Source organism: Leptonychotes weddellii, chromosome 10 (assembly GCF_054177405.1).
Source record: "Leptonychotes weddellii isolate Sample4059 chromosome 10, ASM5417740v2, whole genome shotgun sequence".
Classification (NCBI taxonomy): Eukaryota; Metazoa; Chordata; class Mammalia; order Carnivora; family Phocidae; genus Leptonychotes; species Leptonychotes weddellii.
The window spans coordinates 79,857,077-79,870,414 of record NC_138378.1 but is presented as its reverse complement, the minus strand read 5'-3'; the positions used below and the strand labels follow the sequence as shown (position 1 = coordinate 79,870,414).

Here is a 13,338-nt window from a genome sequence, read left to right as displayed (position 1 = left end):
AAACTTTAGGACCAGGCTGATTTTCACATTTCTCAGATATGTAGCTCATTTGGAGGGGAAAAAAAAAAAAAGCATTCTTGGCAGAGTCCATGTGGCATGAGCCAGATATCCCAGCTTTTGTTGCTATATATTTAGATAGAAAGTGATGAGAAAATGTGCCTTTAAATGCTTATCATATAACATCGGTGCATAAAAGTTAGAATTACCATTATTGAGCACCTACTATGTGTCAGGCATTGACATGCTCTGTATTCTCACAAACACCCCAGGGTGGACCAGACCGGGGCCTATTTGCCCTCTGATCCCTGTTCTGCCCTGGATAGTAGGGGCTGACCTGGAGGCTGCCTTTCTCAGACTCCAAGGTGCTCTGGCTTCCTGCTGGGTTTGGCCAAACCCAGTGTGAGGTTAGAGGGTAGAGGAAAGGAGGAGGCCAGAGTATTTCCTCCTTCTCTCTCTTCTTCAAGCATCTCTTCTAATAGTGCCCACATTTCTGTGGTTCCAGATTCTTCCTTGTGACCCTGGCTCCTGGGTCCCTTTTGTCCCTTCAACCATCTGCTGCCCATTGTTGCTGATCTCTTGATTGCCTCATGGCCCCATCCTTATTCCAATTAATTTCTTCTTTTTAAAATTATGTCAATTTGAGAAGTTCTTTAAACTGTTGACTTTGTCATCTATCATGTCAGGCTTCATCCCTCAGCTTCTCTGTCACCTTCCACCTGTTCTTCTATCTTTATCATTGCAATCCATTCCCTGCATTCAATTCCTTCTGTTGCAAATACTTGAAACAGTTTCTATTTTTCTGCTTAGATGCTGATTGATGGATTGAGGTAGGAATCAGCCTCATTTTAATGATGAGGAAACAGAGGGTCAGGGAGGTCAGCTAACTTGTCCAGTCTTAAAGATATGGGATAATGGAGCTTGGGTTTATATTTAGGTCTGATCAGTCCTGAAGCTTGTGTGCTTTCTCCGACATTAGCCTGTGTTCTGTTTCCTGGTGCCATGTGAACCAAATCGAATTTCTCCTGCATAATTCCTTCATATTCTAGAAGAAGAAAACTCTCACCATCTTCTTCTCCTTCCCTTTTTTTTTTTAAGATTTTATTTATTTTTCAACAGAGAGAGAGAGAGACAGTGAGAGAGGGAACACAAGCAGGGGGAGGGGGAGAGGGAGAAGCAGGCTTCCCGCGGAGCAGGCAGCCCGATGCGGGGCTCGATCCCAGGACCCTGGGATCATGACCTGAGCCGAAGGCAGACGCTTAACGACTGAGCCACCCAGGTGCCCCTTCTTCTCCTTCCCTTTAACTCTTGCTCATGAGAAAGAATTTTGAATTTCCCATGATGTCCTGGTTGAGTCTTTTAGATTAGTGCTTCTTAAACTTTAATGTGAAGATTATGATTCAGGATGACCCTGGAGACAATTTCAAATTTATATGCCATTGTTAGAAATAATACAGAGATCCTATGTTCCATTTAACCAGTTTCCCTAATGATAACATTTTGCAGGACTGTAGTACAATATCACAACCAGGATGTTGACAGTGATAGAGTCAAGATGCAGAATATTCCCATTATCACCAGGATCCCTCTGTTGCCCTTTTACAGTTGCACTCTCTCTCCTTCTGACTCCACCCCCTCCTTAACCCCTGAAACCACCAATTTGCTCCCCATTTCTATAATTTGACATTTCAAGAATGTTATATATATGAAATCATACAATATGCAACCCTTCTGAAATTGAGTTTTTTTCACTCGGCATAATTTTTTGAAGATTCATCCAGGTTGTTGCATGAGTTAAAAGTTGGGGTTTTTTTTTTTGTTGTTGTTCTGATTAGTATTCCATGTCATGGATATACCACAGTTTGTTTAAACTTTCACCCACTGAAGGAAATTTGGTTTGTTTCCAATTTGGGGCTATTACAAATAAAGCTTATAAATATCTATGTGGGTTTTATGTGAACCTAACTTTTCATGTCTCTGAGATAAATGCCCAGGAGCAATGCAACTGCTGGGTTGTATGATAATTGCATGTCTACTTTTTGAAGAAACTGCCAATTTTTTTCCCATAGTGGCTGTTTCATTTTACATTCTCATGAGCAATGTATGAGTGATTCATTTTTCCACACCCTTTTTTTTTTTTTAAAGATTTTATTTATTTATCTGACAGAGAGAGACACAGCGAGAGAGGGAACACAAGCAGGGGGAGTGGGAGAGGGAGAAGCAGGCTTCCCACAGAGCAGGGAGCCTGATGCGGGGCTCGATCCCAGGACCCTGAGATCATGACCTGAGCCGAAGGCAGATGCTTAAAGACTGAGCCACCCAGGTGCCCCCATTTTCCCACACCCTTGTCAACATTTGGTGTTGTCACTATTTTTGAAGGTTCTTTATATATTCTAGATACTACTCCTTTTGGCAGATAAATGATTTGCAGATATTCCCCCTGCCCCCGCCTCTATAGTTTGTCTTTTCATCCTCTTAACACAAAAGAAATGTTTTTAATTTCGATGATGTCCAAATTATCAATTTTCCCTGTTTTGGAATGTGATTTTGGTGTCAAGCCTAAGAATTCTTTGCCTAGTTCTTGATCCCAAAGATTTTCTTTATAAGAAGTCTGAGGTCTCAGGGAAATTCCTTTGATTCCAGGGGTGAGAAAAGTAGAAGATAGAATGTTCTGGTTGGAAGTGGGATTTCTGAGTGTGAGTCAATCACCCACAGTCACTCAACATTGGCTCTGTGCTTTTAACTGTGGGAGGCTCTGGGAACAGAGAGCAGAAGGAAGACATGGTCCCTGCCCTTAAGGAGCTCGCAGCCCAGATTTCAGAGGTGGCACCTTTCCAGGTGAAAACAAGGTCCAGGTTGTGTGCCTGGAAATGGTTTGCTACAGTGGGCTGGAGGGGAAGTTTGGTGGAGCAAAGGAAGCCAAGTGGCTGGCAGGCTAGCATGTTGGATGTGTCACTCACCGGTGTGTATCAGTCCTGTGGAGAAAAGCAGGTTTCTTTCTACTCAGTGATTTCTCCAGGACCATGTATGTCCTCTTCCCATCCTGTGGTCTGGGAGCTCTTTTTCCATTCAAGCCTTTGCCTCTCAGACGCCATGTGGCCACATTGGGGTCAGTTCTTGTGTGGTTTTCACTAGTGTAGAGGGGAGGGTGAGTGGGTCTCAAAGACCTGCTTCCACGCTTTGGTGCCCGAGTCTCTAAAGAACTATTGATCCTGTCCTTTAAGTTTCTTTTTCGTTCTTGCCCTTAATTTCTTCACCAGGAAAATGGAGATAGCAAGGTGCCACAAATCCTTTGTGAGGCTGAGGCAGCCGGGATACATTATCTATAAGACTAGAGGAACAAGCAGAAGTCAGATGCTGCGGGAGTCAGCAGGAAGTGTGTGCGGACAAATGACTGCGTGTGTACGCCTGGAGCAGGGGCACCGCTCGGCACCTCCGGAGCTCTGGGACGGATTTCATTCCTTCTACGCACTTTTCAATGAAGCCGGCAATATAAAGAAGCTGTGCGGATCTAGTCTTTCAGAGGCCCCTGCTGGCCTCCCTAGCTGGCTTGAACGTAGCTTGAGGCCTTGTGACTCTGGCTGTGGGAATCCACGCATCAGCACTTCCAGGTTTTTTGTGCCTACACAGAGCTGTGTGAGACTTCATTTCATGGCCCATCGGGGCACTGCTATCTGGGAGCCAAATTCCCTCCCTTCCTGTTCAGAGAGACTGGCCTGAAAATTTCACTGATGAGGGGCCTCGTGGACACATCCCACTCTGGCTGTTTTGTGGGCTTTGGCTGCAGGAGGGAAGAGGAAGCATGCATCTCTGATCTTTTACCCCTAGCTTCCTTTTCTGCTATGAACTTGGGAGTTTGGTTTCTCTGGCTGTCTGGTTCAAATTCCATATGAAATTCTGCCAGTGGGTTTTATCCTCTCAGGAGATGCCACTGCATCTTTTCAGAGGTCCAGGGAAACCTTGCCTGGGCTTCTCAGCTAGGTTCATGGCGACACTAGGTCTTAGGTATGACGTGATCTCCTGAGCATGTGATGGCTTTCTGATGCTTTTTTTGTGCCATTTCTCTTCTTTCAGAGCCAACTGGGGCCAACCAAGTTTCAGAACCTCTCCTGTTTGGCACCAACATCACCAGGGATGAACTGTTTTTGCCAGATAATCCTCTGTTCCTGACAGCACATCCCTCCCCAGGTAGCTAAGGGGATAATGAGTTTTCACCCCACCCCCACCCCTGCACACTGTGTAATGAGATAGTCACCTGCACAGCGGCTTATGCACCAGGGCCTACTCACTGCTGCTACTGAAGTATAAGATGAAATCTGTCATTCTCAGGCACATTTCATTTTATACAATTAAGTGATTACACTCAATATAAATGAGTGGACTCAGGGTTCCAGAGAATATGATTTTGCAGCACTGGGAATGAGGTTACATCTAAAATGGAAGCCAGTGAAAATAATGTCCAATGCATATGATTAGCCATTCCGTCTAAGAGATGGTGCTCATAGACAGGCTGTCATCTTCATCAGGAGACCAGCATGTGTTTAGGGAGACAGAATTATGGGAAGTAAGTGATGGACAGAAGCTGTGTTTTTTCAATTGTGTTGCAGTTTGTCAGTAATTAGTTGAAGGAGCTTTGAGTCAGGGGTGAGAGAAAGCTGTCAGAGAGTAAGATTTATAAGAATTGGTGGGTTCTGTCCAAAGAGAGTATGCTGTGATGCTGGTTGACTGGCCCTGGAGTGTCCTCTAAACACGACTTCCCCTAGAGTAGTGTGGGGTTAATGCAATGGGTTATCACCAGGAGAAAGCCCTAGCTTTGCAAGTAGGCAGCTCCATAGTTGTAATTTTGTCCTTGCCAAGATAATCCCCAGGATCCAGTTGTCTAGAAGAGGACCTGATTTAGCTCATGTACCAGCTGACTCCCCAGTTATGAATTAATAAACTGCTATTGGTTGATGTGTTCTCTTGAGCACTTGGTTAATGTGAGCTCTTCTCCTGGACACTGGCAATATTGAGTTACTGGCCCAGAGCTTGGACTCGTGTCCTGACCAATGCCTGCCAACCCTCTCCTGACACCATCCTAACGGTACTGGTGATGCATACGAGCTTCACAAACACTGAGAATCACTTAGACCAGTAAATGAAGTAATGATGTTTGTTTTAGAATAGGGTTTCTCAACCTTGATACATTCACATTTGGACCAGATAGTTCTTTGTTGTGAGGGGCTATCCTGTGTGCTGTAGGACGTTTAGCATATCCTTCCCGCCTACCCACTAGATGCCAGTATTAACCCCCACTGCAATTTTGACAACCAAAAATGTTACCACACATAGCCAAATGTCCCCTGTGGGAGGCAAACTGCCCAAACTTGAGAATCACTGATTCTAGGAGCTAGCCAGTGGTAAGGGACTTCCTTGAGGAACAGACCACAAAATTGTACTTGGGGCTGGATGAATGCTTCATGCCCCTTACCTTTATATTGGTAGGTGTATTGATCAGGGTTCTCCAGAGAAACAGAAGCAGTAGGATATATATATCCTATCACAAGGATATATATATGTGATTGTGGAGGCTGAGAAGTCCCAGGATCTGCCATCTGCAAGCTGAAGACCCAGGAGAGCCTGTGGTATCGTTCAGTTCGAGTCTGAAGGCCCGAGAATGAGGGGAGCCAATGGTGACAGTCCAAATTGAGGCTGGAGAAGATGAGATGAGATGTCTTAACTCAAGCAGTAAGACAGGAAAAAGGGGGGCAGAATCCTCCTCCCTCCACCTCATCTGGAAACACCTTCAGACACACCCAGAAATAATGTTTAATCTGGGCACCCCATGGCCTGTCAGATTGATTCATAAAATTAATCATCACAGTAGGAGTTGCAGAAAGGTTTTAATGATAGGGCAAATCACCAGTGGGAGGTGTCCAGAGCTACTTGGACTGTTCCATCCCCATTAAGGGAGAGTCAGGGAGAAGGGTTTGGTTTAGAGTTTGGCTCTGGGGTTCATCACTTTTCTAACTTCTGCAGACCATGTCTCATTGGCAGCTGTCCTGAGCAGAATCTCCTCTGCCTAGCCCTGCCCTCTGTCTCGGTGTCCTCACTAAGGTGCCCCATAACCACCCGGAGAACTTCCTGTGTGGCAGGGCCAGTGAGGACTCGCCCTCACACCCTAGGTCAGATTTATAAAGGAGGCACTAAGTGCCTCCTGGGCTTGTGCTGTTAAAGTATCTTAGTGCTCAGGCTGAAGGGGATCACAGAGGTCAGGTAGAGCACTTTGTTAACTCTACTGTGCATTTTATAAAATGGGAGTTAGATTCCAAAGGTCTTGGATGGTGTCCAAGATTATGTAGATCCAACAAGCTCCCAAGTGATGTCAATGCTGCTGGTCCTCGAACCATAATTTAAGTAGTAAGACTTTAGACAAGAGGTCTGCAAACTATGGCTCATGGACCAAATTGGATCTACCACCTATGTAGCAAATAAAGTTCTGTTGGAACACAGCTACACTTGTTCATTTACATATTGTCTGTGGTGGCTTTCGTATCACAGTGGCCAAGTTGAGTAGTTGAGACAGAGACTCCATGGCCCCTGAAGCCTGAAATAGTTACTCCTTGACCCCTGCTAGAGGCTGACTTGTGCCACGTGGACGGACCATGGAGGATCTTCCTGGTCGCTCCTTTGGGTGGGCCATCCAGAGGTTGTCTTTCCTTACCTTTGGCCTGTCTTTTTTATCCCTCTTCTTACTTCTAGCTCCTGCAACCCTCTCCATTAGTGCCTGGGGCATGGGGAGACTCGTAGGAAGAATTTCTGTGCCACAGTAAAGCTTCCATCTTGAATGTGAACCTCTCATTGTCCTGACAAAGTGTTCTGCCTGGCACCCAGTCAGAGCCAGTCAGCCCTGGTATCCTTTGGTCTTCTAGGTGGCTCACCTTCAGACCTGTTTAGAAACACCCTCAGAGACTTATGCATAAAAACTCATGCCTGAATGCTCTATTTGTTTCTCAGCCAGCCAGAATTTACTAAGAACCTTCTTTCATCAGGTACCATGCTAAATTTTCGGAACAAGGATACATCAGATGCCTTTTCAGTCTAGAAGAAAACCTGTAAACTGACCATTCCAATTACAATATTGTGGGTGCAATATTAGAAGAATATCTGGATACTTTGATAGCCAAAGAAAAGGGTCTGAGTGATGTGGAGCTTCGTTGCAGTGGACCTTTCCTTTTTTTTCCCCTCAATCATGAATTTTTATCAAATTTTACACAAACACATTTTTGTATCTAATGGTGTGATATGCTTTTCCTCTTAGGTTCTAAATGTGATAGATTACAATTATTTACTACCCAATTTTAAAAGTGAAATAACATTTTTTACTTAAAATTAAGCTACATTTATAGTGTGATATAAATTGGAATTTTATTGACTTCAATTTTAATATCAGTATAAAATAATTCTACTGCCATTCCTGTTAACTTAAAACCAAAATTTGTTTGCAGGATTCTCTAAAAGGAGTAACACTTTCAAAATTCACTGTTGTACCTCATTAGCACCTTAATTTTATTATTATTTTAAAATTGTGCTAAAATACATATAACACAAATTTACCAGCTTAACCATTTTAAACTTACAGTTCAGTGGCATTAAGTGAATTTACACTGTTGTGCAACCATCCATTTCCAGAATACTTTTCATCTTGCAAAACTGAAACTTTGTACCCTGTACCCACTAAACAATAACTTCCAATTCCTCCCTTCCCCAGCCACTGACAATCGCCATTCTACTCTGTCTCTATGAATATGACTACTCTAGGTATTTCATATACGTGGAATCATACAGTGTGTCGATTCATTACAGTTCTTTTGTGACTGGCTTACTTCATTTAGCATAATATCCTTAAGGTTCGTCTATGTTGTAGCATGTGTCACAGATTCCTTCCTTTTAAGTCTGTAATACTCCATTGTGTGTGTGTGTGTGTGTGTGTATCACGTTTTGTTTATCCATTCATCTGTGGATGGATACGTCAATTGCTTCTACCATTAGGCTACTGTGAATAATGCTTCATAATAATTGGTGTACAAATATCTGTTTGAGTCCCTGCTTTCCATTCTTTTGAATAGGTACCCAGATATAGAATTGCTTAATCTTATAGTAATTCAAGTTTTTATTTTTTGAGGAATTGCCACCCTGTTTTCCATAGTGCCTCGACAATATTACTTTCCCATCAACAATATGAGGGTTTTAATTTCTCTCAATCCTCTCTGAAACTTGTTATTTATTTCTTTCTCTTTCTTTCTTTTTTTCTCTTTCTTCTTTCTCTCTCTTTCTTTTCTTTCTTTCTTTCTTTCTTTCTTTCTTTCTTTCTTTCTTTCTTTCTTTCTTTCTTTCTTTCTTTTTCTTCTTTCCCTCTCTCTCCCTCCCTCCCTTCCTTCCCCTTCCTTCCTTCCTTCCATTTTTTTATACTAGCCATCTGAATGGGTGTGAGGAGGTATCTCGTTGTGGTTTTGATTTGCAGTTCCTTAGTGATTGGTAATGTTGAACATCTTTTCATAAGCTTATTGATCATTTGCATATCATCTTTGGAGAAAGGCCTGTTCAGGTCCATTGCCTATTTTTTTTAATCAGGTTGTTTGTTTTTGTTGTTGTTGAGTTTCTAGGAGCTCTTTATATAATCTGGATATTAACCCCCAATCAGATAATATGATTTGCAAATATTTTCTTCCATTTTGTGGGTTGCCTTTTCACTTTGTTGATTGTGTCCTTTGATGAACAGAAGTTTTAAGTTTTGATGTTTATTTTAACTTTTGTCCAGTTTATTTTAACTTTTGTCACCTGTTCTTTTAGTGTCATATTTAAGAAATCATTGTCAAATCCAATGTCATAAAGCTTTTCTCCTGTTTTTTCTTCTAAGAGTTTTATAATTTTAGCTCTTGCATTTAGGTCTTTGACCCATTTCTAGTTAAATTTTAATATGGTATAAGGTAAGGGTTCAACTTCATTCTTTTGCATGTGGATACTCAGTTTTCTCAACACCATTTGTTGAAAAGACTGTTCTTTCCTCATTGAATGGTCTTGGCACCCTTGTTGAAAATCATTTGACAAGGGGTAAGGGCTTATTTCTAAGCTCTCTGGTCTATTTCATTGGTCCATATGCCTGTCTTTATGCCAGTGCCACACTGTTTTGCTTACAAATTTATTGCTTTGTAATAAATTGTAATAAATTTTGAAATCAAAGTGTGAGACTTCCAGCTTAGTTCTTTTTCTTTTCTTTTTTTTTTTTTTTAAGATTTTATTTATTTGCACGAGAGAGAATGAGAGACAGAGAGCATGAGAGGGAGGAGGGTCAGAGGGAGAAGCAGACTCCCTGCCGAGCAGGGAGCCCGATGCGGGACTCTATCCAGGGACTCCAGGATCATGACCTGAGCCGAAGGCAGTCGCTTAACCAACTGAGCCACCCAGGCGCCCCAACTTAGTTCTTTTTCAAGATTCTTTTGGATATTTGAGATTCCTTGAGATTCTGTATGAACTTTAGTATGGATTTTTCTATTTCTGAAAAAAAAAGTCATTGGGGTTTTGAGATTGCTATAGGATTTTTGAATCTCTTTTAAAGGAAACATTTGCCAGACTGATAAGGGGAGGAGGGGGCATTTTAGGCAAAAGGAAAAGCATGATCGAATACATGAAAAGATAAAAGAGGGCGCCCGGGTGGCTCAGCCAGTTAAGCGTCTGCCTTCGGCTCAGGTCATGATCTCAGGGTCCTGGGATCGAGCCCCGCATCAGGCTCCCTGCTCCACAGGAAGCCTGCTTCTCCCTCTCCCACTCCCCCTGCTAGTGTTCCCTCTCTCGCTGTGTCTCTCTCTGTCAAATAAATAAATAAATAAATCTTTAAAAAAAAAAAAGATAAAAGAACTTGGTGTGTTTGGGTAACTAAAAGTAAGCTGGTAATGTTGGAGCATTAGGCATGCCTACATTTCTGTGTGTACGTGTATGGATATAGACTCAAGTAGGAGATGAATTAGGAGCTAAGGTAGGGGTCAGATATTATGGAAGTGGCTGTGTATTGTATTAAGAAGTGTAATGGGGATACCTCTTCATCTAGCTTGAAACACGGGCGCCACCAAGATGCCGGCTTACCACTCTTTTCTCATGGACCCTGACACCAAACACATTGGAAACATGGCACTGTTGCCTATCAGAAGTCAATTCAAAGGACCTGCCCCTAGGGACTTGGGATCTCAGTGTTAAGCAGCTCAGCCTCTGGGTTGGGCTTTCTTTCCTTGCTGTGGTTTTCCCTGAGCCCATTGGAATCTACCAGAAAATGAGCTGTCTTCTTTGTTGTGACCCAGTCTCTCCACCTGCAGAATTGCAGCTCCCCAGGCCCTTTTGTGTGGTCCATGTTATTGAGACCATGACCCCCCTGAGAACCTGTTTCTTCTCCAAGGACTGGAGGCTTCTGCTTCTTTAGCATTCCCCAACCTGACATCCCTCCATTCATTGTGACTCAGTTCCCCATCCTCAGCTTAGGGCAGCATTGAATAGGAGTTGTCAGGGTCTTTGCCACTTTTTCATCCCTTCATCTCAGCGAGAGCATCTCTGAGTGAACTGGGTAATGATAATGCCAGGTCTGGGCCGCCGCAGCAGCAGCTGGGGAGAGGATGTGCTCCATCAGCCAGAGGCTGAGCTGCTTAACACTGAGATCCCAAGTCCCTATTCTGAACCCCGGTGGGACGGTTCTGCTGGTGGGCAGGCTGTGGCAGTGTGTGTGTGTGTCTGTGTGTGTGTGTATGTATATGTGTGTATGTGGTTGGCCCATCATGGTCACAGGTAAAGTCATGAAACTGGGGGCAGAGAGTGGGCTCAAGCTCCCAAGTTCTTGTGGGCATTTAAGAACTGGAACCACTTCGGTATATCTGGGACAGCCAGCTCTGACCCTTTACCAAAGACACACGATTGGTGACCTGTAGGATGAGGCAAACTGATCAAAGTACAGCAATACTGTCAATGCTGGAGAAAGCAGAGCCAGGCAAAGAGGAGAGGTTACAGTGAGTGACCGAAGTGCTGATGGGCTATGCCTCCACGGTGAGCCAGACAGAATGCAATAAAAAGTTCCAAGGAAGGTGAGGGGAAAGTGTTAAAAGGGAACTGGGGAGGAGATGGGGAAGAGAAAGGAGAAAGTCCAGGAAAACCAGAAATGGAAGGAGTTGCTGCTTCCTTGAAAGTCAAGAAGCTAGCTAGAACAAAGGGCACAAGACCCCAGATCCCTGGCTGGGAAGGCTGGCTGGTTCTTTGTTCTTCAGTCCAGTCTACCTGGAACACGGCCTCAGGAAAGCAGAATGTGTTCTCATCACTCACTTTGTGTTCCCAGACAGAAGAGAAGAGAGGGAGGTGCTGCCTTGGTCCAGCTCAAGCATTTCCAAGAGGCTTCCTCTGGATGCGACGTCGAGGCCGCCCTTCTGCCGTAGCACAGACCTGGTGATTACTGAGTGCGTGAACATGGCTTTGCTCAGCAACATCCTAGCGGCCTATTCCTTTGTCTCAGGTAGTTGTCCAGTCTTGGCTGGGCCAGGGCTGAGGGCTGAGGCTATCCCCTGGGTGGCCATCAGTGGCCTTATTCTCAGGAGAGAAATGCTACATAGTTGTAGCAGAGGGATTCTGCTGCGCTGAATTTTGAGATGAAAGATCTTCTGGTTTGAAAGTTAAGCTTGGCATTCTCTAATTTGGTAATCAGTGGTGGTGGTGGGGGGGACTCTAAAAGCTTTATCTTGCTAAAAATGTTTGGTTTCCTTTGAGCTCCAGCGAGTGAATGAAGTAGCCTGGGGCTACTGTCTTCCCGTCATTATGCATTTGACTCCCTGTGGGAGGAGCTCTTGGAGTATCCTCAGCCTGCTCATTTCTATGCAGTGGTTCTCAGTCCCGCCCAGGTGTGTGTGTGTGTGTGTGTGTGGTCTGTGTTTGTGGGGCTGTATGAGGTGTGTGATAACCTCCTGGGAGACATGAAGACACAAAGCATGTGAGTCTGAGAGAGCCTGATATTTGTCCCTTCCTTAATTCAAAGTTATACTCTTAGGAAGATGGCTTACTGTTCCTCAAGATCCTTTCTTGAGAATAGATGCTGTTCTTGTAAGAGGAGCCATTTAAAAATACATGAAAATATGCCTCAATCAAGCTGAAATTAAAAAAATACATGAAAATGCTCAATGGTTTCAATGACCAAACCAATTTTCTGCTGCTTGAATGAGCTTTACATTTTTTTTTTGATAGTTTGCTTTCACTATGTTTTGTTTTGCCTGTTGTCTCAGGATGTTGTATAAAAAGGAAGGGGCTGATGTTCTGATTAGAATTCCTCTAATCAGAGGACTGATTTTGCTTTCTGGTTCTCTAGCCAGGGTTGATATGTGGTGACCTCAGAGTTCAGATATAAAACCCGATATTTCTATTTACAATGGCAAATCTGAGCCAGGGTTGAGGATAAAGGAAGCCCCTGGCTTCTCTTTGAGAGAGGATCTCAGATGATATGCAACCCGATTTTAGAAAGGAGGACTTCTCAGGGGCGGCAAGATGCAGCATGTAGTCTACACAGGCCTCAAGGCCAGGGTTCTCCCTTTCTGGGTCAGCAAAGGCCTGGGTCATCGGTCAGCTCCTCACCACCCTAGGAAGTCTGGTGCCTGGGGCCTCCTTCCCCCTGGCACCACACATCAGAGGAATCTCAGTTTTGCTCTTTCTTCAAGGCCATACTGGTATTATGTTTCATAAACAATTGAATGATGATGCTCTCAACTCTCTAGTGAAGACATCCCCAAAATGAAGTGGGTGGTGGCAGGGAGGGCCTGGAGTTTCCAAGGCCTCCAAGGACACTTGCAAATCAACTGTTGCAAGAACATATCTTGGGTGAGAGCATACAGGCTCCTGGGCTTTGGAGTTCTGCTTGACACAGGAAGTACCTGGCAGTTTTCCATTTCAGCCAGCATGACCCTGAGTTGTGACCATTGAACGTGGTAATTCATTGAATGGTCTGGTGTTTACCGTGTGTCTTGTGATCTTGCTAGGGCTGATAGATTGCATCCCCGCTCCAGCCTTTCTCCTCCTCACCCCATATTCTGGAATTAAATATTGGTTGGGACACAGGAAGATAATGCTCCTTTTGAATAAATATGGACTGAAATAAAGAGAATGCAAGGAAATGGAAAGTAAAGTGGCTCAAATAAAATGGGTCAGATCCAGTAAATAGACTTGCTGGCTGAAAATGAATTCTGAGTGTGATGGGCAACAATCCCTGGCTGTAAAGAAAATGAGTTAAGAGAATTTAAAATATGAAAGTGAATATAACAGATACAAAATAATTGTTTTAAAAGG

General features: G+C 43.7%; 1 protein-coding gene across 4 annotated transcripts in view; it reads left to right on the top strand.

The window, feature by feature from the left end:
- The window catches only part of EVA1A (eva-1 homolog A, regulator of programmed cell death), a 47,657-nt gene that overhangs the window by 19,450 nt on the left and 14,869 nt on the right, over positions 1-13,338 (top strand). Inside the window, exons 1-2 of one of the 4 annotated variants that reach the window (XM_081796646.1) lie at positions 4,035-4,185; positions 11,351-11,524. In XM_081796646.1, the coding sequence (XP_081652772.1) occupies positions 11,479-11,524 (46 nt within the window). In that variant the 5' untranslated portion in view covers positions 4,035-4,185; positions 11,351-11,478. Of the gene's footprint in view, positions 1-4,034; positions 4,186-10,658; positions 11,103-11,350; positions 11,525-13,338 lie in introns of those variants that run through there. The other 3 variants (XM_081796650.1, XM_081796648.1, XM_081796647.1) reach the window with 3 other exon arrangements.